This window comes from Stegostoma tigrinum, chromosome 37 (assembly GCF_030684315.1).
Source record: "Stegostoma tigrinum isolate sSteTig4 chromosome 37, sSteTig4.hap1, whole genome shotgun sequence".
NCBI classification, from domain to species: domain Eukaryota; kingdom Metazoa; phylum Chordata; class Chondrichthyes; order Orectolobiformes; family Stegostomatidae; genus Stegostoma; species Stegostoma tigrinum.
The window spans coordinates 6,222,200-6,248,005 of record NC_081390.1 but is presented as its reverse complement, the minus strand read 5'-3'; the positions used below and the strand labels follow the sequence as shown (position 1 = coordinate 6,248,005).

At 42.6% G+C, this 25,806-nt stretch overlaps 1 protein-coding gene across 2 annotated transcripts in view; it reads right to left on the bottom strand.

The window, feature by feature from the left end:
* timm23a (translocase of inner mitochondrial membrane 23 homolog a (yeast)) overlaps positions 1 to 24,982 on the bottom strand; it is a 33,195-nt gene extending 8,213 nt beyond the window's left edge. The window contains exons 1-5 of one of the 2 annotated variants that reach the window (XM_059640268.1): positions 24,747 to 24,982; positions 22,588 to 22,646; positions 13,984 to 14,077; positions 13,028 to 13,112; positions 2,775 to 2,833 (exon numbers count right to left, since the gene is read on the bottom strand). In XM_059640268.1, the coding sequence (XP_059496251.1) occupies positions 2,775 to 2,833; positions 13,028 to 13,112; positions 13,984 to 14,077; positions 22,588 to 22,646; positions 24,747 to 24,864 (415 nt within the window). In that variant the 5' untranslated portion in view covers positions 24,865 to 24,982. The remainder of the gene's footprint in view (positions 1 to 2,774; positions 2,834 to 13,027; positions 13,113 to 13,983; positions 14,078 to 22,587; positions 22,647 to 24,746) is intronic. The other variant, XM_059640269.1, reaches the window with a different exon arrangement.
* Between the last annotated feature and the right edge of the window lie 824 nt (positions 24,983 to 25,806).

The following is a 25,806-nucleotide window of genomic DNA, read 5'->3' as shown; positions in this document are numbered from 1 at the left end:
ACAACATCTGTGAAGAAAAAGCAGAGTCAACATTTCGGGTCCAGTAACATTTCTTCAGAACTGTTCTGAAAGGGGGTCACTAGACCCAAAACATTAACTCTGCTTTCTCTTCAGATGCTGCCAGGCCTGCTGAGGTTTTCCAGCAATTTCTGATGTTGTTTGTCACTTCAAACATGTGCAGGTTTGCTTTTTTTTAAAAATAAAGTCGGGTAGACAGTAAACCAGCCCTATCACCATTCTCTGGGTGAAAATATTTCTCAATTGCCATCATGAATTTTAAACACCACCTCGATGAAATCTCCTCTCAGATTCTGGTCGAAAGAAATAATCCCAGCCTACCCAATATTTCCTCAGTCAAAATTCGCCATTCCTGGTAACATGCCTGTAAAACTCAATTCATCTGTAACACCGTATCAGAGATAATGGGAACTGCAGATGCTGGAGAATCCAAGATAATGTGAGGCTGGATGAACACAGCAGGCCCAGCAGCATCTCAGGAGCACAAAAGCTGACGTTTCGGGCCGAGACCCTTCATCAGAGAGGGGGATGGGATGAGGGTTCTGGAATAAATAGGGAGAGAGGGGGAGGCGGACCGAAGATGGAGAGAAAAGAAGATAGGTGGAGAGAGTATAGGTGGGGAGGTAGGGAGGGGATAGGTCGGTCCAGGGAAGACGGACAGGTCAAGGAGGGGGGATGAGGTTAGTAGGTAGGAGATGGAGGTGCGGCTTGGGGTGGGAGGAAGGGATGGGTGAGAGGAAGAACAGGTTAGGGAGGCAGAGACAGGTTGGGCTGGTTTTGGGATGCAGTGGGTGGAGGGCAAGAGCTGGGCTGGTTGTGTGGTGCAGTGAAGGGGGGGGGGGGGGAAGGGGACGAACTGGGCTGGTTTAGGGATGCGGTGGGGGAAGGGGAGATTTTGAAGCTGGTGAAATCCACATTGATAACATTGGGCTGCAGGGTTCCCAAGCGGAATATGAGTTGCTGTTCCTGCAACCTTCGGGTGGCATCATTGTGGCACTGCAGGAGGCCCTTGATGGACATGGCATCTAAAGAATGGGAGGGGGAGTGGAAATGGTTTGCGACTGGGAGGTGCAGTTGTTTATTGTGAACCGAGCAGAGGTGTTCTGCAAAGCGGTCCCCAAGCCTCCGCTTGGTTTCCCCAATGTAGAGGAAGCCACAATGGGTACAGTGGATGCAGTATACCACATTGGCAGATGTGCAGGTGAACCTCTGCTTAATGTGGAAAGTCATCTTGGGGCCTGGGATAGGGGCGAGGGAGGTGGTGTGGGGGCAAGTGTAGCATTTCCTGCGGTTGCGGGGGAAGGTGCCGGGTGTGGAGCGAACAAGGGAGTCACGGAGAGAGTGGTCTCTCCGGAAAGCAGACAGGGGTGGGGATGGAAAAAATGTCTTGGGTGGTGGGGTCGGATCGTAGATGGTGGAAGTGTTGGAGAATGATGCGTTGTATCCGGAGGTTGGTGAGCTGGTGTGAGAGAACGAGGGGGATCCTCTTTGGGCGGTTGTGGTGGGGGCGGGGTGTGAGGGATGCGTGGGATGTGTTGCGGGAAATGCGGGAGATGCAGTCAAGGGCGTTCTCGACCACTGTGGGGGGAAAGTTGCGGTCCTTGAAGAACTTGGACATCTGGGATGTGCGGGAGTGGAATGCCTCATCATGGGAGCAGATGCGGCGGAGGAATTGGGAATAGGGGATGGAATTTTTGCAGGAGGGTGGGTGGGAGGAGGTGTATTCTAGGTAGCTGTGGGAGTCGGTGGGCTTGAAATGGACGTCAGTTACAAGCTGGTTGCCTGAGATGGAGACAGAGATCCAGGAAGGTGAGGGATGTGCTGGAGATGGCCCAGGTGAACTGAAGGTTGGCCTCCTGCAGTGCCATAATGATGCCACCCGAAGGTTGCAGGAACAGCAACTCATATTCCGCTTGGGAACTCTGCAGCCTAATGGTATCAATGTGGACTTCACCAGCTTCAAAATCTCCCCTTCCCCCACCGCATCCCTAAACCAGCCCAGTTCGTCCCCTCCCCCCCCACTGCACCACACAACCAGCCCAGCTCTTCCCCTCCACCCACTGCATCCCAAAACCAGTTCAACCTGTCTCTGCCTCCCTAACCTGTTCTTTCTCTCACCCATCGCTTCCTCCCACCCCAAGCCGCACCTCCATCTCCTACCTACTAACCTCATCCCACCTCCTTGACCTGTCCGTCTTCCCTGGACTGACCTATTCCCTCCCTACATCCCCACCTATACTCTCTCCACCTATCTTCTTTTCTCTCCATCTTTGGTCCGCCTCCCCCTCTCTCCCTATTTATTCCAGAACCCTCATCCCATCCCCCTCTCTGATGAAGGGTCTAGGCCCTAAACGTCAGCTTTTGTGCCCCTGAGATGCTGCTGGGCCTGCTGTGTTCATCCAGCCTCACATTTTTTCATCTGTAACACCATTCTGATGTGATCATGTTGTTCTTGTAAAGCAATGGCCAGCCATTCTAGTTGAAGACTACCCAATATTCCGCACAGTGCTAGTATAACTTGCATATTCCTATATTCAATTCTAATAAAGAAAAAACATCCTGTATGCCACCTTATCTACTTGTCCTGCTATCTTTAGGGATCTGAGGATATGCACCTCAATGTCTCTGTTCCTCTACACTTAATATCTGAAATTTGTATATTCCCTTGCCATTGTTTATTTTTCACAGCATTATTAAGAATTACAAAGCAATTTTCAGAATAGCTCACACAACGTATAAAATAACTAGTCACTTACCCAAGGAACCAAGTGTGTTGGCCCATAGAGCTCCCTGTCTTGTGACCATATTCAGGATTCTGCAAAAGACGACATTTTAACTTCAGAGTTTCAAGTAGACAAACAAACTTTAAGTGTGCATATTTATTTTCTTTTTCCAACCGAACAGCTATAAATCACCCTTAAAATGGTCGGCACAGCTAAGAGGAACAATTTAGGGAGGTAACTGCAGCCGTAATCAGAATTAGCTTTTGTATTTCCTGAAGATATGGAATTATGGCACGCATTTGGGAAGCTAAGAACCTGATAGTGATATGACTGCCAGAGTGAGGGAAAAACAAAACATACAGCGGGGAGAAAAGTCTTACTTTATCTGAGGGAGGGAGGGATGAAAATTTTGATATGAATGTGCTGGAACATGGGGTGTCAGTGGACCTCAAAGCTAATACAGCAGATCTTATGAAGAGCTGGATCCTGACATCACAATTCACCAAAGAAATAATGTAACACAACTGTCCACACCCATAAAACGATAAACCAGCCACATATTGAAAGGTTTCTGGGACAGAAATTTCAAAGCAGTTCTAAAGTCAGTTGTAAACGTATAGCAATCATTAGCCTGATTTTAAAAAAAATAAAATAAGACTAGGCCATTCAACCCTTCAAACCTACTCCACCATTAAGATCATCGGACTCAGTCCCCTGATCCTACATTTTCCCCCCATACCCTTTGATCCCTTTAACCCCAAGAATTGAATCCAACTCCTTTAGAATGTTCAACGTTTTGGCCGATGATAAGGTGGAACACTCCAAACTGACTACAGTAAACTTCTATACTGTCAAGGGGAGTCTTGGTACAGCATTTAATAAAGCAGATACATACAGATCAAGTCAATAAAGAGGTGAAGAACACTTCAAAAATCAGTATTTTTAGGGAGACATTTTATACAAGCTACTTATTTTGTGTAGCTGTTGCTCAAGAACATTATTGAAGTCAACATTAAAACTGGGTTCAAGAGGCAGCTAAATATGATCCTGGGGATGGAAGGAGATGGTGGGGAGTTCAGTTCAGCTCGACCACAAAGAGAACAAACTGGCTAGGATCAATTTCCCACACTCCTGATTACAATCAATAATTCTCAATAGCTCAACAGGAACATGAAATTAAGACAACCAGCCTACAAAGGCATTCTCCAGAGTGAACAACCCATAACTCACTCTCTTTGCACCCACCCCTCCCCAATACACAGAAGAGCAAATTCTGTAGCAGGTACGTATCCCAGAACACCTTAAAAATGCTGAAAATTATTAAGCATATTTACTTAAACAAAAGTGATGCAACTCAAGTATTTGATATGCCAGAAATTTGATAATTTATGAAAGCGCAATCACCACAACCTACAGTCAATAAAACCATTTATTTTCCATAGCAGTTAGTTCAATGCAAAGCAGCAAGTAAACAAACGAAATACAACACAAACTCTGCACCGAGTAATTCAGTTTCAGAATCCCAAAGCCAAACCATTGTAGTTGTTTCTAGTGAGAATTAGCATCAACTCCAAAGGAACTGAAAGTAGCCTTTTCTGTCTGCCAGAGCAAGCACACATCGTTTTGCTCTTTCAGGATTACTGCACAACACCACAAACCAGAAGCACGGATGTGTGTTATTAATTGAGAAGATGCTCAGAAGTTCAAATAAATAAAAACTCAAAAAATCATGTTTGTTGAGAGTTGGTCAAGATATTTTTGTTAAGTCGGCAGAAACCTCTGGGATGATTATTGAAAATTTTCTTTCCCTCCCGGTACGTTGGTAAATCAGGAGCAGCCAAGCAACGATGTGCATGGATTTTAACCTCATTAGCCATGCAGCTGGGTAGGGAGGGAAGCAGTGTTGGGATGAGGATAAACATATCAAAATGGAGAGTTACAATGAGTTCATTCACTAGTGCATCATTCACACTAATAATGTGCAATATTGCATTTATTGAAACAGCTGCACAAACATTGATAACCCTCTGACATAGGGCCAAGTGACCTTTGAAAAGAAAAACTACATTTCTTCCAAAGTTTCAGAAATTCTGGGAAGTGAGCACAGCTGGAGAATAAGCATCAATATTTGGTTTCAGGATTCATTGAGCAAGGGGCAAATTTTCAGAAAAACAGCAAACACATTTTAACACATGGTATTAACACACTCCATAAGAATACAGAGCCATTACTTGTGCTCCATCTAATTTAGTCAAAGGATGTTTTAAAAATGGGATGACAGCATTTTTAAGTGCAACAGTAACTGCGCACTATACACAAGATTTGTAAAACAACTAACAGCAGATCCCCCATGACAGGGCTCACGGTGAGTCGGAGGACATTTGAAATAGACCACAGAACATAAGAAACAGTGGGTCCAAGAGATCTGTATTTATGCTCCAATCACATCTCAACATGCTCCAACAACAAATCCTTCCACAAAGGAGCCAATATAGCAGTCTGGAAATCTAAAAATAAGAGAGTGTGCTGGGATAAACTCAGCCAGTCTGGCAGCATCTGTGGAGAAAGAACAGAGTTAACGTTTTGAGTCCGGTAGGACTCTTCTTCGGAACAAATCTTTTCTTTTAAAAACACATTCGTTTATTTAACACAGCTTCCCCTTAAGTAAATCTCTGCTATTCACCTCAACTACTCTATGTGGAAATATGTACTCTCTGTTTAAATACATTTCTCTTGTATATTCCTTATTGGATTTATTAGTAACAATCTTAGATTTTTGGCCCTAGTTTTGGACTCCACCCGAGAGTGAAAACATGTTTACACCTACTGTATTGATTTTAAAGGTCAATCAGTTAATCTCTCAGCTCTGGCTACAAAAAGACCAACTAAGAAAGTTAAAGCAAATGCTTTGGGGGTAATAAAATGTGAGGCTGGATGAACACAGCAGGCCAAGCAGCATCTCAGGAGCACAAAAGCTGACGTTTCGGGCCGAGACCCTTCATCAGAGAGGGAGATGGGGTGAGGTTTCTGGAATAAATAAGGAGAGAGGGGGAGGCGGACCGAAGATGGAGAAAAGAAGATAGGTGGAGAGAGTATAGGTGGGGAGGTAGGGAGGGGATAGGTCAGTCCAGGGAAGACGGACAGGTCAAGGAGGTGGGATGAGGTTAGTAGGTAGGAGAGGGAGGTGCGGCTTGGGGTGGGAGGAAGGGATGGGTGAGAGGAAGAACAGGTTAGGGAGGCAGAGACAGGTTGGACTGGTTTTGGGATGCAGTGGGTGGAGGGGAAGAGCTGGGCTGGTTGTGTGGTGCAGTGAGGGGGGGGGGGGGAAGAGGGGACGAACTGGGCTGGTTTAGGGATGCGGTGGGGGAAGGGGAGATTTTGAAGCTGGTGAAGTCCACATTGATACCATTAGGCTGCAGAGTTCCCAAGCGGAATATGAGTTGCTGTTCCTGCAACCTTCAGGTGGCATCATTGTGGCACTGCAGGAAGCCCATGATGGACATGTCATCTAAAGAATGGGAGGGGGAGTGGAAATGGTTTGCGACTGGGAGGTGCAGTTGTTTGTTGCAAACCGAGCAGAGGTGTTCTGCAAAGCGGTCCCCAAGCGGTCTCCAACCCCACCACACCCAGCACCTTCCCCTGCAACCGCAGGAAATGCTACACTTGCCCCCACACCTCCTCCCTCACCCCTATCCCAGGCCCCAAGATGACTTTCCACATTAAGCAGAGGTTCACCCGCACATCTGCCAATGTGGTATACTGCATCCACTGTACCCGGTGTGGCTTCCTCTACATTGGGGAAACCAAGCGGAGGCTTGGGGACCGCTTTGCAGAACACCTCCGCTCGGTTCACAATAAACAACTGCACCTCCCAGTCGCAAACCATTTCCACTCCCCCTCCCATTCTTTAGATGCCATGTCCATCATGGGCCTCCTGCAGTGCCACAATGATGCCACCCGAAGGTTGCAGGAACAGCAACTCATATTCCGCTTGGGAACCCTGCAGCCTAATGGTATCAATGTGGATTTCACCAGCTTCAAAATCTCCCCTTCCCCCACTGCATCCCTGAACCAGCCCAGTTCGTCCCCTCCCCCCACTGCACACCACAACCAGCCCAGCTCTTGCCCTCCACCCACTGCATCCCAAAACCAGTCCAACCTGTCTCTGCCTCCCTAACCTGTTCTTCCTCTCACCCATCCCTTCCTCCCACCCCAAGCCGCACCTCCATCTCCTACCTACTAACCTCATCCCACCTCCTTGACCTGTCCGTCTTCCCTGGACTGACCTATCCCCTCCCTACCTCCCCACCTATACTCTCCTCTCCAGCTATCTTCTTTTCTCTCCATCTTCGGTCCGCCTCCCCCTCTCTCCCTATTTATTCCAGAACCCTCACCCCATCCCCCTCTCTGATGAAGGGTCTCGGCCCGAAACGTCAGCTTTTGTGCTCCTGAGATGCTGCTTGGCCTGCTGTGGTCATCCAGCCTCACATTTTATTATCGTGGATTCTCCAGCATCTGCAGTTCCCATTATCTCAAATGCTTTGGGGGCATTGGTTCAAATCCCATCATGGCAACTTGTGAAAATTAAAGTAAGTTAATAAAGCTGGTACATCCAACTAGCGTCAGGAACGGTGACTATGATAACTAAGAATTGCTTTAAGAACCTACCTGGTTTACTAATGTCCTTTAGGGAAGGAAATGTGTCATCTTTACCGATCATAAAAATGGTAGGGCCTGTATTCAGAGGTTAGAAGAATGAAAAGTGATCCTATTGAAACATGCAAGAACCAGAGGAGACTCAATAGTGTGAATACTGAAAGGCTGTGAGAGAGAGTAGAACCAGGAGATACAATTTGAAAATATGGGGTATCCCATTTAAGATGTGGAGAATTTTTCTCTCAGAGGGTTACATTTGTGGATCTCCCTTACTCCAGAGAGTGATAGAGCAGGGTCAGTGAATAATTTTAAGGCAGAAATAAATAGGTTCTTGATTAACAAGAGTGTTAAAAGGCACTGGTGGAGAGCCAAGTGGAGTCCAGGCCTTGGCCTGAGGAGCCAAACAGCCTAACCCTGCTCCCCACTTCTTACACGGTGGCTCAGTGGTTAGCACTGCAGCCTCACAGCACCAGGGACCCAGGTTCAATTCCGGCCTCGGGGGTCTGTCTGTGTGGAGTTTGCACATTCTCCCCGTGTCTGCGTGGGTTTCCTCCGGGTGCTTCGGTTTCCTCCCACAGTCCAAAGATGTGCAGGCTAGGTGGATTGGCCATGCTAAATTGCCTGTCGTGTTCAGGGGTGTGTGGGTTATAGGGGAATGTGTCTGGGTGGGATGCTTCAAGGAGCGGTGTGGACTTGTTGGGCCGAAGGGCCTGTTTCCACACTGTAGGAAATCTAATCGTATGTTTGGTCTGATCTAAAATACCTAGCTCTCCACAAATAGTTGATTACCCTCTGCCTAGGTGAACATGCCATTCCACACAATGGCAAAACTGGGAACAAATTATGGCCTCGTGCTAAAGAAAATGAAGAATAAGGGAAAAAAAAACTGGAGTTCCAAAGTGGGGTGAAGCTTTGGCAGTGGTGCAATTTCCAATGGTCCCAGAGTCATTTTGATTCAAGCGTGTATTGCATTTTTGTACCACACCACGTAAAAATGGTAGATAAGTGAGCGATGCCACTGACGTCTACACAGCTCCAGTCAATAAGATGATTGTTTAGGAGCAAGTGCACAATCATTTAGGAACGTAAAGGTGAACTTGCATGCAACTGCTTTGAGTACAGTGGGATCAGGGTTTAGGGAGGGAAGGGGTGGGTTTTACGAGCACGCAATGTTTCCTTTTTTTCTGGCTATTTGATGTGGTCTGCAGTAGTGTCCTTTCAGCACTACTGATGAGGTAGTATGTCCACTGGCAATGAACCCACCCATTGATACCTTAACATTGCAATTAAACCCTATTGCCGTCAAAAAAAGATTCATGGACAACCAGGAGCTACACCAGATTTAGCTTAGAATAACATTTGAATAGTGTATATGCAGGATGCATATAACATATATAAAAACCACAGATTTATAACTGGCAAATTTGAAATTCATGTCAAGTTGAGATTAGAGTATGTCAAATATTAAAAATTCATTAAGAGCTGTTGTGCAAACAAATTTTCAGAGTGTATCATCTGTTGTTCTAGGTACGTAGTAGCCCATTAACATTTTGTGGCTATTGGGAAAAGAAACAGACCTTTGAGATTGCTAAAAGGCTTTTTTTATTGACTCAGCAGGTCAGAGTCTAAAAGTACAAATTATTCAGACTGATATGCTAGATCCACGTCAATATGATACAGTCCCAGTTTCTTTCTTAGGCCATTAGTGGCAGGAACTAGGCTGTGCAGCAAATCTATCCTTTGTTCTCCAGTGAATCACAGAATCAAACAACACTGAAAATCCATTGTCTGTGCCAGCTCTTTGGAACTGCTATCCAATTAGTCCCACTCTCCTGCTCTTTCCCCACAGTCCTGCAAATGTGTATAACCAGAATTTGTATTCAACCACCTTTCAATAAATTCTAGATTATATAACTCTCCAAGTGAAAAGCATAGTTACAAAATTTTGTTAGAAAGTATGTTATATATTGACACTTCTGTCTGTAGAGATGCTTTCTCTCATTTACCATATCAGAGCTCTCAATTTTGTGCACATCTGCACCCACCCAAGCAAGTAGGGAGTATTTCATCACACTCCTGACTTGGAGTCATACAATACACAAACAGGACTTTGGCCCAACTTGCCCATGCCAACCAGGTTTCACTTAACTGAAGTAGTCACGTTTGCTGTGTCTGGCCCAACCTCCTCAACTCTTCAGATCCATGCATCTGTCCAAATGTCTTTTAAACTTTGTAATTGTGCCCACCTCTACAATATCCTCTGGTAGCTTGTTCCATAAATGCACACGTTCTGTGTGAAAGTGATGCCCTTCAGGTCTCTTAAAATCTTTCCCCTCTCACCTTAAACCAATGTCCTCTAGTTTTAGACCCCTATCCTGGGAAAAAGACCTTGCGCTAATCACCTTATCCATGCCCCTCAAAAATGATTTATAAACCATTTTAAGATTCCCCTCAGTCTCCTATGTTCCAGGGAAAACAAGTTCAGTCTATGCAGCTGTTCTTTATTACTCAAACCTTCCAGTCTCAGTAACATCCTTGTAAATTTTTATTGCACTTTTTTCCAGTTTATTAACTTCATGCTTATAGGAGGGCAACCAGAATTGTACGCAGTACTCCAAATGTGGCTTTACCAATGTCTGGTACAGCCGTAGCATGAGGTCCCAATTCTTGTACTCAATGCTCTGACCAATAAAGGCAAGCGTTCCAAATGCCATTTTCATCACCCTGTCACCCTGGCCTGAGTAGCATCTACCTTCCCAGTAAACACAGATGCATTGTATTTACTTAAACCATTCTACCCAGCCACTTCATGATTTTAAAAATATCTATTAATTCAATCCTCAAAACTGAAGACTCTCATACCTAGAACCATTCTTGTGAATTTCTTCTGGATGCTCTCTAATGCATTCAAATCCTTCCAACAGAGTGGCACCCTGAATGGTATGGTTGCCCAGCTGATACCATGTTGCCTGCCTCTATATGCCATTTCCTTTTTGGTCCCTAATTTATCCTACTCCTCCTCTCACCCATTTACATTTCTATAGACGACTTTGGAACGCTCTTTTATACACTTTTCCTTCTTTATTTTCATTTTTATCTCCTTTGTCATCCAAAGTCCTCTGGATTTGTTTATTCCCACCGCCTTTCCTGGGAATGTCCTGCCTGTATCCAAACTATCTTCTCTCTGAGGGCAGCCCATTGTTCAGTTACAGATTCCCCCAAACCAACCTTTTGCTCCAATCAATCTTGCCCTGCTCTATTCTTGCACCATTGAAGTCAGCTCTTTGCCTACTGATTTTCTTTACTCTGGTTTGACCAATGTCATTTTCCACCATCATCCTAAACCTTGATATAATGATCATTATCTCCTAAAATGTTGTCCCCACTGACAACTGATCCACTTGGCCCACCTCATTTCCATCCTTAACCAATACTGCTAACCTTCCTGCATTCCGTCCTTTGATACCTTTTCTGACCACTTTGTACCCAAAAATATTTTGCTCTTCTTTAAGACAGGCATCTTATCATCATCTCACTTCCACATGGCAATCCGCACCTGTAAATCCTGAACTTATTCATTACACTATATACTTATTTCTAAGTTTCAAAGGATGTTTTAAATACTTTGTGGCTAACTGTGTCAACAATTAAATGTAAATTTAACTGATAAAGAAATTGCCAATTCAACAACATTGCAAGAACGTATGGAAAAGGGGTGAAAATAAGTCCTGTTGCAACTTCCTTCAATATAAACAAAAATAAATCTCAAAATTAACTTGCTCCTTTCTCATTTGTTTATTATTCTCAATTTGAATCACAGCATCAATACATGGATAACTTTGTACTGAATGCCGTGAAGCTAAGAGTGAAAACAGGCAGATTGCTCCTTGCCATTTTAGCTTCACAGCAGACTCAATAGTAAGCAAACATTTGAAAAGGAAATACTTGCAAGCCTTTTGGGAGAAACGAGAATGGGAGAGTGAGAATTACGTAACCATCTCAAAGAACGTAACATAAGCAAGCTCAATCTGGACTTTGCTTGGTTACTTACATTGTGGAGATACCATCATGCCACAGTGTGAAGGGCCTCAGTTCAATCTTCAACCAGAATATTGTTTAGAAACTCAAGGCTAAGCATCTCAAGTATTGATTTGACATGAAATGCAAGTTATTTTATAATGTGGAAAAATAGCATTAACTTCACACAGCTGATCAGACACTCAAATCATGTTACAGGATTAGCGAAACCACTTGAGGAATGGGAACCCATTTGGTAAATATTAGAAGATCTATTGTAATTCCACACTCAGGCCTCAGAGTCAAAAGTGTTTTCAACTCACCTTGCATCACTCAAATTGGAATAATAGTATTTGCTAATGACTGTTTTGCTCAATGAAAATGTTGTCTTTTAGTAAGAGATATTCAGCAATGGCCAACATGTCTACTTGAAGAGCAGTTACTGTCCTTCCTTTGGCCTGGCCACCATTCCTCTTAACTAAATATTAAAATGTCCAAATCTCATTGTTATTTGAAAGATTTTGCTATGAGTGAAGTAGTTACTACATTAATGAAGTAATTCTACAGCTCCGCAGTATTTAGGATGTCCATGAATAAAATACAATATGCAAAGTTTTTAAAAAAATTGATATTTGCCATCTTTCAAATGGTGACCCGTGCCATTTTAAATTTAAATTTATTTGTGCAATTTAAATTTGCAAAATTACTAGGCGGAGGCAGAAAAAAAAACAGGAGGATGAATATGCATATATGGTCGAGTTTATCAAGAAAGACATGCTATAGCAAAAAAGCCAGATAAACAAAATTTTGCTCTGTAGCATTCAGATTATGCTCCAACAAAATGACGACTGCACACAGACTGCGCAATGTGTTCTCGCAGCCAATGCAAGGAATTTTTATCTGCAAAAAGCTTGTTAGAACAGTCTACATTTGCTGATCAAATCAGTATCACCACCTTGTGGTTGAAGGTTAACTTAGCCATCCGATCCCTTTCATTGCATCAATTGTGAAGTTCTTCATTTTTGTTTTGCGAAAAGTAGTCCAAATTTTCAAAAGAAAATAGAGGGTGAATAATGCAATGCTTCCCCTGCCCTCTGTAACTGGGTGGGGGGCAAAGAAGATCCTTGATTCTACAGCTGCTACCAGAAACCTGAAAAGCACAGAATTCTCTCCAGCACTTGAAGAAAATTAGACACCAAAATGGCACTTGTCAAGCCAGCACAGACCACTTTCATGTAGGATAGGTTGATTACCTTTTTTTGTTAAGGATGCTGCATGGCACAAGTGATTAAACAGGTTAATAGAGCAGGTACACAAAGCAGTCAATCATCTCAGCTATTGGACAAAGGGAGGCAGTTGATCTGGGAACACAGAACAATTTCTGAATTTGATGATGATTGACAAGCAGTGATTCATTCAGCATGAGAAAAATAATAAGAGGATTTCAAATCTCTGCTACATATGACAACTACAGCCTGTACCAAGCCAGCTTTACAGTACAATGATCTTCAAAATCAATGATACCCAAACATTCTACAGTAGCACCCTTGCAGCCTTCCCTATTCGTTAAAAATCTCCAGGTGACAAGCCATCTGACATGAACGGATACTCACTGAACATTTCTGGGTTTTGACCAAGCCATATCTCGAGTCTCTTTCAATCCCAAACGCAGGCCATTTATGGCACCAACAGCAGCACCTAACGAAACAGAAAAAAGCTAGAAACTATCACAAAGAGGCAAGTTCCAGGTCCGTAAATCAACAAATGTCAAATTCTGTTTTCCAGAAAAAGATTTCAGAGCTGGTATCAAATGCAAATCAAATTATCTAACCCAAAGTGAGCTACTTGGATATGTGACAATCTTACAGCAGCAAACATACTGTATTCCAAGGTCAGTTAAAACTGGATCATATTCAGTGAACAGAAACTGCCACCAAATCAGTAAACATCCATCTACACAACAAAGGGTCTATTTGTGAGCCTACAAATAAGTATCAGAAGCTATCCTGAAATAGATCATTACTGTCTGGGTTGAGGTTAAAACATTTACGACTGAATCAGAAAATGAGGATTTTCCTCCCCTTTTCAAAGAACTTCCATCTGTTCTTAACAATGCAGATCACTTCCTAACTTCCACCTAGAACTGCAAATACTCCCTCCCACTTTCCTTTCCTGCCAAAACTTCTATTAGCAAAATAAGCACCTGCACAGGTAGTGACTTTGTTTTCCCAGGAAAGTAACAAGATCTGGTGAGACAATACAAAAGGTAAAGTCAGCTGCTTCCATGCACTCAAGGTGAGGATAATGCAGGCTCAAGATCTCAACACTCTCCTGTGAGACACTCAAAATGTATACCAAATTTGATACAAACTCTTCACTCTAATTCACAAATCTTTAAAGATAAACTGATTCTCATGCCTACATCATCCAATTTATTCATCTACAGTGTCTCATTTAATCAAACCTACAGGCAGGATTCAGCCCCTGTATTGGTTGCTAATTCTACTAGAGCTCTTAATTCGTGGCTTATTCAGTATCTTTGACTATCTATCAAAATTGCCTGGCATACCAGTCATACAGCAACCACCAATCGTAAAAAAAGCCAGCTCGAATCTTCCTCGAGTCTTGTTAGCTCCGGTTGGTAATATAAACTCCTCGGTGTCCTGAAACAGAAAACGCAAAGGTGAGAATTCACATCTCATAATGGAATCTGATTTTAAACTATGGGAATTTTATGCACTTAAGATACTAAAAGCACAGTGAAAGTATCTGCTGACAACAGAAAAACAGGACAATTACTGACAGATGTGAAAATCCATTTACGAAATGATTTGTATTGGTTTTCACCAGATGCAAATACATAGTAAAAGGAGACTGAATACTGGTAAAGATAAGTATTACCCATTGTTCATAATATAAATAATGATACAAACTTTGGAGAAAAGCATGATGTGTCTTGAAATCAGCTGCGATAGTAGATGTCAAAATAACTTGAACAGGGTAATGTTCACTTAAATTAGTGATTCTTCTGAGCAGGGAATGGGAGACAGAAACTTAATGATTGATTATGAAAGCAGAAGAAATAGACATTAAGAAATGTTTTGCAGAAAATAAACTGGCTGCATTAAAAAGGTATACAAGTTACTAGAATAAGTATACTGAATGAAGTCGATTAACTGGGAGTACGATATCATTGCTTTATCAGAGACTTGGTTTCAAGGATAAGAGGACAGCAACGCAACATCCTGGGCTGTTTTCAGACAGGATAGCAAAAGGAATAAACAAGGCTGGTTGTGTATCATTATTGGATAAAATATCAGAACTGAGAGGGCGGATGACATAGAATAAATCTTTAAAAAAAGGCAGCCACACTGTTTAGTGTGGACTATAGACCCTGAAACAGTAGGAGATCTTCAAATGACAAAAATATCGAAAGGATATACTACAAAAGGCACAAAATTCTTCAACCACATTCACAATAATTTTTATTAGCCAGTAGAAAGCCCAATGAAACAGGGTGCAATTCTAGAATTTGTCTTCAGAAATAAAGCTGGGCAGGTGAATGAAGTAGCAGTGAGTGATCATTTTGGAGATGGTGATCATAACATAGCTAGATTTGGCATCATTGGAAGGGGTCAAAGATAGGATGTCAACCAATGTTTGAAATAGGGGTGGGGGTGGTGGGGGGGGGGGGGCAAGCTTTTAGGTTGACAGATGAGGTAGCAAAAGAAGATCAGTCATAGCTATTTCAAACAAAGTCAGTGGTAAACCTATGAAAAACATTCAAAACATGATTCTACAGTCAGCGTTGGCATATCGCTGGTGGTAATGTTAAACCTGTAGAGTTCCCTGTTTATCCAGAAACACCGGGTAAGGTAAAGCAGAAAAACAGATCTTGCAAAAATCTTAAACAAAGTAATACTTTAACAGAGATAGAGCCTAGAAAGTACATGTTTGAGTGAAAGAGGAAACTTGTTAAGCCAGTAAAACAAAGGAAAATCCAAAAATGTTTTATCAATACATTAAGATCAAGAGGTTGACTAGCAAAAGGATTGGGTCAATCAGAGGTGTACATCTGTAAATTGAGTTTGTGTGCAGAAGATTGGCAAGGTTCTAAATGGGTATTTTGTCCCAGTCCTCATAAAAGGAGAAGTATGATGGAGACATTCCTGCTAATAAAAAGGGAGAAATGTGAACTATTGAATAAAAGAAGCATAACAAAGAAACATTGGAGGGAGTGACCTCTGAAGTTTTATAAGTCACCAGTGTATTGTACCCTAGGCTGTTAAAAGCAAGTCAGGAAGGAAAATAGCAGATTCAAAGGATAAGTTTCCAATCTCACCAAATACAGGCCAGGTACCCAAGGATGGGAAGTTTCCAAACATTATTTCCTTATTCAAAAAGAGTAGGAGGCACAGGCCAAATAATTCTAGGCATGTCACTGACTGCTGGGCTAGGCAAATTACTACATTCATTCAATATTGAGAAATAGAATTAGCAAGTCCTTGGATAGGCACGGATTAATCAGAGATAGTCAGAATGGTATTGTTGTGGGAAAATTGTATCTTACTAACAACTGAATTTGAGGCAGTAACTTGACTGATAAAAGTAATGCTGTGGATGTTGTCTTTACAGACTTTAGTAAAGCACATGGCAAGAAATCACAGGCAGGGGAAAATGATGGGTTGGATCCAAAGTTGGCTCAGTGATAGGAAACAAAGGGTAACAGTTGATGGACATTTTTGCGAATGGAAAGCAGCTTCCAGTGGTATTATACAGGGCTCACTTGAGTCCCTCAGACTTAACATGTCAGAGGCATAATTGGAAACTTGAAGAGGTCACAAAAATTGGCTAGGTAGTTGATAGCAAAGAAGACAGCTGTTGACTGCAGAAAGATATCAATGGCTTGACTGGTCAACAGAATGACAAATGAAATTCAATCCAAGAAGTGGGAGATGATACATTTGTAAAGTGCAAACAAAACATGAGAATAGACAATAACTGCAGGCTACGGAGAGGGTTAGAAGAAGTGACAGCCCCCAAACAGTGCATGTCTTGAGGTCCTTGAAGATGATAGGACAGGTAGAAAAAGTGGTAAAGGTGATAGGAGGGGATGCTTTCCTCAATGAGCAAGGTACTGAATGTAATGGCAAGAGCAGGAATGTAACACTGGAACTATATAGGTCAGTGGTTATGACGCAGCTGGAGTTTGTGTAAAGCTTTGGTCACCACATTATGAGAAGGACAATAGGTCGAGAGCATACAAGAATGTTTTGGGGATTGAAAATTGCAGGCATGTGAAAAGACTGGACAGATTAAGGTTGTTTCTCTTAGGAAAGGAAGAAAAGATTTAATTGTGAAGTACAAAATATTGAGGGCCTTGGGATGGAGTGGACAGGAAAGACTCATTCTTCCCAATGGAGACATCAATCACCATGGAGTAAAGATTTAGGGGTGATTGGTAGGAGGATTATAGATAACATGAGGAAAAGGACTTTTAATCAAAGGGTGGTGGGTTATCTAGAATTCACTCCCCAGTTTGTTGGTGGAAGTAGAAATCTTCAACTCATTTAAAAGGAATCTGGATCTACGCATGAAGTACTGTATTGCGCAAGGTTCCAGATCAAATGCTGGTGAATAGCATTAGAATGGGTGGCTGATTTATTCAGGTGGTGCAGATATGAGCAGCTGAACAATCTCTTTCCATGCTGTATCTTTTCTATGGTTCAAAAGTATTGATCTTACTTAAAATATAATTAGACGCCATGCTATGAATGTTAGTGTATCATAGGGATGAATGGTAGGTAGCTGAGTCATAATTTCTCATCTCTTTTCAACCCAAAGACTGACAGATAGCCATCAGTTGGTGTTCTGAATTTCTGGCTCTAGGTGGCATAGAATATCTCACTATAATAAGCACTCACAAGACAGTGAACCCAATAAAAACAGGCAGCTGCAAACCATGCACTCTTACTGACAGTCATAAACAACTCATCATAACATTTTGATTCTGCTTGGAGCCACAGGCACCTGGAAATTGCTTACATCAGATAACCTTCAATAAAGGAAATTTATTTAAAACACTAAACATTTTTTGAAATGTATTTCATCATGGATTGTGGGAATTAATGGCAATGTCAGCATTTGCTGCCCATCCTTAATTGCCCTTTGGATTGAGTAGTTTACTAGGCCATTTCAGAGGGCAAAGAAAAGTCAACAACATTACCAAGGTTCTGGGGGTGTGGAATCACACGTAGGTCGTATCAGGCAAGGACAGCAGATTTCTTTCCCTGAAGGATATTAGTGAACCAAACAGTAAGTGAATTAACTACTGCAGGTTCTAAGCCAGTATCCCCATAGCATGTACCTGGGCCAGGGCTAGCCCAGTGACCACTGCTATTTCTGGCTGTCTTGAGGTAGCAGTGGGAGGGGAAAATAAACACTGCAGTAGGTAATGGAAATATTTCTTACCAACATACACAATGGCAGAGAAACACTTCTCTCTTTGGAACTGGATGCCTAAGAAGTTTCACCACAGAGGTAGGGGTAGATAGCACAGAAAGCACCATCTGTACCAACTGCCAATGTTGCAGATTCAAATATCAGAAGTTCTTTCTCCACTCAATGAAAGGATGACAATGAACTAGGAAATCCAACCGAGACTAAAGGGGGGCTTTCCATATTTAGAGTAAATCCCTGATAAGATCTGAAAACATAGGAATGCTGATGGATATATCGTCAATTGGTGGATATTTGGCTTGTCCTTCCATTTTCCCATCTGCCCCCATAACCCTCAACTTCTTTGTTGATCAGAAACCTGAATACATTCAAGTTTGAATGGAACAATGACAAGACAATCTCTGCAACCCATTGATTTTTTTCTGAACTTCTTCCAATGCAAATACATTCCTTCTTAAATAAGTAAACCCAAACTCAACACATTATTCTGGATAACAAGGTGTAGATCCTGATGAATACAGCAGGCCAAGCAGCAAAGGAACAGGAAAGCTGACATTTCGGGGCTGGACCCTTCTTTAGAAATGGAATCTCACCAGTACATAGCTGCGGCATGCCAAGCTTTTATGATTTATACACTGCAATATTCTGCAGTCTCACCATTTAAAATTTTTTTTTGCTTTTCTTCCTAACAAAAGTGGACAACCTTGTGTTTTCTCACATCGTACGACATCTCAATTTTGGCTCACTCGTTTAACCTATGTCTTTTCAGAAACTGTGTTCTCAAAAACTTACTTTCCCATCTATCAGACTGTCATTTCTTTGGCTACCGTACCTTTGATATTTTCATCCAAGTTATTACAGATCATCCATAATTGAGGTAGAAGATTGTGGTGCAGTGGTAGGATCCCTGCATCTTGACCATGAGCTCCTGGTTGAAGATCCACTCCAGGCCTTAACGGCCGAGGGAAATGCACTCGTAACAGCCAAAAAAGGTCATCAACTTGTAATCTCTTCTAACAAATGACCAAGGCAGGTGGCTACAGCAGGAGAAACTGTTAGTCAACTATGTAATCAAAAGTAACAGAAGGCTGTATCAGCACTATTTATTTATTTCTTTATTCATTCTTTCATGAGATGACAGCAACACTGGCTAGGCCAGCATTTACTGCCCATCCCTAACTGCCCTTCCCAGAAGACAGTTATGAGCCAACCACTTTATTGTGGGTCTGGAGTCACATGTAGGCCAGACCAGGTAAGGATGGCAGTTTCCATTCCTAAAAGGACATTAGTGAATGGGATTTTCCCGACATTCAGCAATGGATTCATGGTCAACATTAGATTATTAATTCCAGATTTCTATTGAATTCAAAATCCACCATCTGCCATGGTGGGATTCGAACCCAGGTCCCCAGAACATTACTTGGGTCTCTGAATTAACAGTCCAGCGATAATACCACTAGGCCATCGTCTTCCCTCATAACTCCAGGCTACTGCATGCATGTATATTGATGGGGTTGGTTGACTGAATATACATTAGGCTAGTGACAACAGCATGATTTGTAATCCCCATTTCCATGGGGTGGAATTGAAATCTGCATTCTTGCCCTATGTGTGGAGGTGGCCGTAGATCGGAATTCACTCTTCAAGCGGAGAACCCCATAAGAAGTTGAAGCCAAAACACAATCCTGTAATACCACATTAGTTACAATTTCCCAACCTGAAAATGAATCAGCCATCCCAAATCCCTGTTTTCTACTGGTCATCCAAACCTGTATCCACGCTAATATAACATGCCAAACACGATCAACTTTTACCTTGTTTCATAGTATTTAATGTGGCACCTCTCAAACTCCTCTTGGAAATTGAAATGCACTAGACCTGTATCCAACCTGTTAGCTATATCCTCAAAAGCATTCTAACAAGTTTGTCAAACATGACTACTCTTTCACAAAACTACACAGACTGCCTAACTGCATTGTGATTTAAGCAAATTGCTACATTTTTCTTCATAATAAAACCGAACAATTTCCAATTACAGACATAAGGCAAACTGGCCTATAGTTTATGCTATCTGGCTCCCTCTTTTCTGAAATAAGGGAACTGTATCAGCAGTTTTCCAATCCTCTGGCACCCTTCCAGAACCTAGGAAAGTTTGGAAGAATTCAATCAATACATTCAATGACCATTTTGAAAAGGTGATCAATTATAAATTAAGGGCATTTGTCAGTAACTCTAGTTCATAATTTACATTTACCTTGATGTAATAATGATGCATTAGACAGCAGACTTTATATTATTTCTATATTGTAAAAATTCAACAAAAGAAACACTAGAATCCTTTGTTGCAAGTGTCCGAAACGCATCATCTTCAAAAGGATCACAGAGCTTCCACACAACAAAGATAACATTCCATATGGATGGGATGACTATGTCCTTTACCAATGTCAAGTATTTGTATATCAGAAGGCACAATTCAACTGCAAATGTAAAGATTTAAGTGTCAAATTGGTCACAGTCCACTTTAACTTAAAGCTCAAGACTGGCCTGAAATTTGGAAATGCAACACATATTCACAGCTCAACCACTTTAGCAGCATGGATTTCAGACTTCTTATCCTTGTCAAATCCCAGGGAGTAGGTTGGAGGAAGATGACAGGAGGTCAAATAACAGGCTGCCAATGGGCTTTGAGATTGGTGTGAAATATTATTGCTCGATCCATCTTAACATTCAACATTTTTGTTTATTTTTGGGGGTGGAGGTGGTGGTAGGGGTGAAAGTGGAAGACAGGAAATTTTGGTGATAGACATATAAAAGCACTTCAAGCCTGGAAGCAGCAGGCACATCAATGAGGGCATTCTGACTTGGCAGAGGGAGAATACAAAGTGCTAAAAACTAGTTTTGGTGACTGCTGGGAATTTTTTTTCTTCCTTAATCTTTCATGGAGGTGGACATCACTGCAAACGGCCACGCTCAACGGCCATTGAACCGAGTGGCTTGCTAGGTCAGTTAAAAAACAAAAGGACTTCTTGAATTTAGCAGAGTTCAGGCACAGACTGCCCCACAACTAAATCTGGGAGCATTGCAACGTGTTTTACACTCAAAACAGGCTCAACATACATCAGCTTCTACTTTCCAATCCTGTTTAGTAGTCAGTTCAGATATAACACAGACCAGATGTACAAAGCAGTTTTTTTTGATATCTGAGCATGTAGTTCAAAGTTGGACATACAGTAAAACTCCCCCAACCACCACCTGAACCAGGGCATCATCCCATATCAGTTATGCTGATTGCAGAGTCACACAGCATGGAAACTGGCCCTTTCAGTAACACGCCCGTGCCAATCTGGTTTCCCAAAGCGAATTAGTGCCATTTGCCTGTGTTGACCCATATCCCTCTGAACCTTTCATATCCATGCATCTGTCCAATTGTCTTTTGGAATGTTGTAATTGTACCTGCCTCCACTACTACCTCTCATAGCTCGTTCCATATACGCTTGTGAAACAGTTGCCCGTCATGCCCCTTTTAAATCTTTCCCTTCTGACTAAATCTATGCCCTCTAGTTTTGGACTCCCCACCCTAGGAAAAAGGCATTGCCTATTCTTCCTATCCATGCCCCACATGATTTTATAAATCTCTCTAAAGGTCACACCTCAGGCTCCAATGCTCCAGGGACGAAAGCCCAGCCTATTCAGCCCCTCCCCATAACTCAAAACCCTCCATTTCTGGCAACATACTTGTAAATCTTTTTGCAGTCTCTCAAGTTTCACAATATCTTTCTTATAGAAGGATGGCCAGAATTCCATGCAGTATTCTTAAAGAGGCCTCACCAAAGTCCTGTACACATCCCAACTCCTCAACTCAACTTTCCCAGCCTCAACAATATAATACTCAATCATTACCAGAGAATTGAATTGAATGATTTGTCACTTGCATTTTACAGTGAATAATATAGTGAAATGCATCAGAGCTTCCTTAACATGAAACGATGAATGATTTGTGATCTACTAGAAATCAGATTACAGGTGCCACATCAACCACTTCACATCAGACCCAGAGACACTGATGGATTCAAACTCAGTTTCTAGAAGCAATAATTAAGATCGTTCAATCTCACGCTTTCATGAGTCGCATAGATATTTATTCAAAGATTAGGGTTAACTTTAAATACCATCCCATGTATAAATCCTTATGTACCTCACGACGCCAAGATTGATTGACTGATTGTTATTAGGACTTAATGACGAACAGCATTCTGAATAATCTTTTCCCCTAACCACCACAGATTCAGAGAAGAAATAATGACAGAAACAGAACTGAGTTATCTGGCCTCTAAGAGTTGGTTTGCTGGAGCTTCACACAGCCCTCAGTTTAAACCTACCTGCACTTATTGAATCACCCAAACCTATAGGCTTAATATTGGAGAAAGAGAAAGCCACTTTACCTTCACACTAGGAGGGCAAGCTTTAATAAAGTATCCACACAAGTCCACTTAGCAAAGCGCAGACATATAACATTCAAGTCTTAAAAAGGCATTGAAAGTCAGTTCCAAATGCCACAGTGAAGCATAGACTTGCGAACCATTTTAGGTTATATAGTATAGAATGACACATTACATTAAAAACATCAGAAAGTATTTTATTTCACCCATGAAAGATTTTCAAACAGGTTCATGGAGCCCAGAATACTTCAAATGGAAAAATATTTTCTACTTACTTGGATCAAATATCGAGGATCAAGGTTCAGATATGGAGACAAAGGGCTCATTCCAGTTACTGAAAACGGCAAAGGTAAAGGTTAGCTCCAATAATATCCCTTGTCATTTTTGTATCTTACAGTACCACTCTACATATTAGTTTTTTTTCTTTCCCAGTTACCCACATTCCCACTTTAGTCAGACCGTCAACAACAGATATTTACGCAAAGGGAAGTTAGGAACCGGCAGTAGTGTCACAGTTTAGAACCAATCTTGCACATTTACATAGATAATGGGAACTGCAGATGCTGGAGAATTCCAAGATAATAAAATGTGAGGCTGGATGAACACAGCAGGCCAAGCAGCATCATTTTTGCACATTTACATGGCTGGTTCAGCTAAATTTCTGGTCAATGACTCAGGATGTTGCAACTGAATATTAATGTGATTGTCTAGATTCTCTCGCTGAAGATGGCGAGAGAAGGGAAAGACTCACATGAAGGTAAAGAGGAATCGAAAAGCTTTTACAGGCTTAAAAGATTAAAAAGGAAGTGTAAATTTAATTTGGGACCAAAACAGGGGTTCAATGTATGGAGGTATCCAGTATGGATGAAGCAAAAATACTAAATGTTGGAAATCTGAAATTAAAACAGAAATTGCAGGAGAAACTCTGCAGGTTTGGCAGCATCTGTGGAGACAGGAACACAGCTAACACGTTCAATCCAATTTAACTCTTCAAAATTGAAGGTGGCTGGAAAACGATTGATTGGAGGTTACCACTAGCGACTTGGTCGATACTTATCCCACAATTAACATAATACTAAAAGGAGGATTTTTGGTTATCATGCTTTTGATTACAAGAATGTGCACACAGATGTCACTTTTCCCACATTATAACTTCCTACAGTTCAAAACTATTTAATTGGCTGCGAAGTATTCAAGACATCTGGTGGTAGTCTTATTCTCTTCCTGCATACTCTGCTTTAGTTGCATCAGCATCAGTTTAATGTTAATATTCCAATAATATTTTCTAATAATTTATGCCATTTTAATGGGTGGTTCTACCTGCTGAGATGGTGCTGCTATAATGAAAACTTTTAAACAGAAATAATCTAAAAATGGGACTTGATTTCCAATGGCAGGATTGAGATTATTTCTTTTGGCAGCTGGTTCAGTTGCAGGAATGCCCTTCGGAAGGTTAACTGTTCTTCTGCTGACTAATTCTGAATCCATGTAAATGTAAATGCAACACCCAACTGAGTCCAATCACATTTACCAATGAGGCCCAGATTCATGTCAACGTTTCAGGTATTTATCCTTCTTCAAAAGAACGGTAATACCTGAAACATTAAATTCTCCTTTCCTTCAGATGCTGCCTGGCTTGCTGTGTTCTTCCAGTCTCCTGTTTGTTTAACTTGGATTCCAGCATCTGCAATTTTTCTTTTGTCTCTAACCAGATTCAAGTCCGGTCTACTCCAGAGATGTGCAATAACATCTCTGAACAGGTAGATGAGAAAATTTCAAAAAGACTGAAGGGCCGTGGGAAAGCGGGGATCCATGATCACTGGCATTCTGGCTAGCCAACAGCAGGTGTGGGGGCACCGGACAGTTCAAGTTAGGAGGTCCGTGTGCTGACATCTCCCGGTGTACGTCGAAGCGAAGCGGAGCGGGGGGGGGGGGGGGAAGAGAAACGGGGAGAGGTACGTTATTCCACCGATCATTTAAAGGGTATCATCAGCCCCAAAATATGGTCATGGCAACGGTCTTGGAGACATCAGGAAGAGCTGGGTTCGACTACACACAACACGATGCAACTGGAATAGCTAGAAGCATGACATTTCACTCAGATTTTCTCCTGCCTAGGTACAGGTTATATTTGGTTTTTAAAAAAGGACAAGGGATGAGAAACGGGAGGACTTGAACCTTAACAGGGACATCAAATGAAAATCCCAGAGTGTGGTTATTAAATCCTCATGTTGCGTAATAACAACTCGTGGTACTTTATCAAATCCAAATACAGCTCCCAGCTTTCCCCATTACAATCTACCATAGACCCTGAGAAAACTGTACGAGGGGTTGGTTATACGAACTAAGAGCATTCGGCCAGAGTTAGGCTAAACCAGGCGCTGACACTAGTGAAGATGCGGCCTACTGTCCCAGGCTTCGCTCTCTTACTCACAGGGAACACGGGAAAGGTCGGGCTGAGAATAATCTGGCACCGAGGAGCCAGCGCCACCGCCGCCGCTGAAAAGGCCGAACCCAGCCCGTAAGCCTCCCCCAGTCCCCGAGTTGTCCATTTCCGTCCTTCTGAGGGGGATCGAATTTAAAAACGATCCGTCCGTCACCTCGACCGATTCCAGACTCACCGACCACGGGAAACCATAGCGACCGCGCGACACTTTACAGTAGTATGACCTCCTCACTTTACGGCCCGGTTCCTTCATCACGTGCTGGTCACGTTGCTGCCGCCATGATGATGAGGACACGGGTCACGTGGTGCTTGGGAGCGACGTTTATAATTTACCCTCAAAAAAAAGGGACAAAGGTGCTTGTCATTCCTGTTCATTCTCTTTCGGTCGTCAGAGAACTTCATCCTAGATTTCAGACTTGTACTATGACAAACCCATTCCGGTCAGGGGCAAAATTCCCAAAACCAGCCGAGTGAAGATGGGCACTGCCCCCTGGGCACTGACCCTGGTCACCGTCTCTGGACACTGACTCTGTTGACTGTCTCCAGGCACCACCCCCTGGGTACTGTCCCTGTTTACCGTCTCCGGCCACTGCCCACGGGGTACTGACCCTGTTCATCATCTCTGGGCACTGCCTGCTGGTCACTGTTTCTGTTCACCGTCTCTGGACACTGTCACTGGACACCGCCTGCTGGACACTGTCACTGTTCACCGTCTCTGGACACTGTCACTGTTCACCGTCTCTGGACACTGTCACTGTTCACCGTCTCTGGGCACTGCCCCCTGGGCACTGACTCTGTTCACTGTCTCCGGGCACCACCCCCTGGGCACTATCTCTGTTCACTGTCTCCAGGCACTGCCCCCTGGGCACTGTCCCTGTTCACTGTCTCGGGGCACTGCCCCTGGGCACTGTCTCTGTTCACCATCTCTGGACACTGCCCGCTGGATATTGTCTCTGTTCACCATCTCCAGGCACTGCCCGCTGTGTACTGTCACTGTTTACTGTCTCCGGCCACTGCCCATGGGGTACTGACCCTGTTCATCAACTCT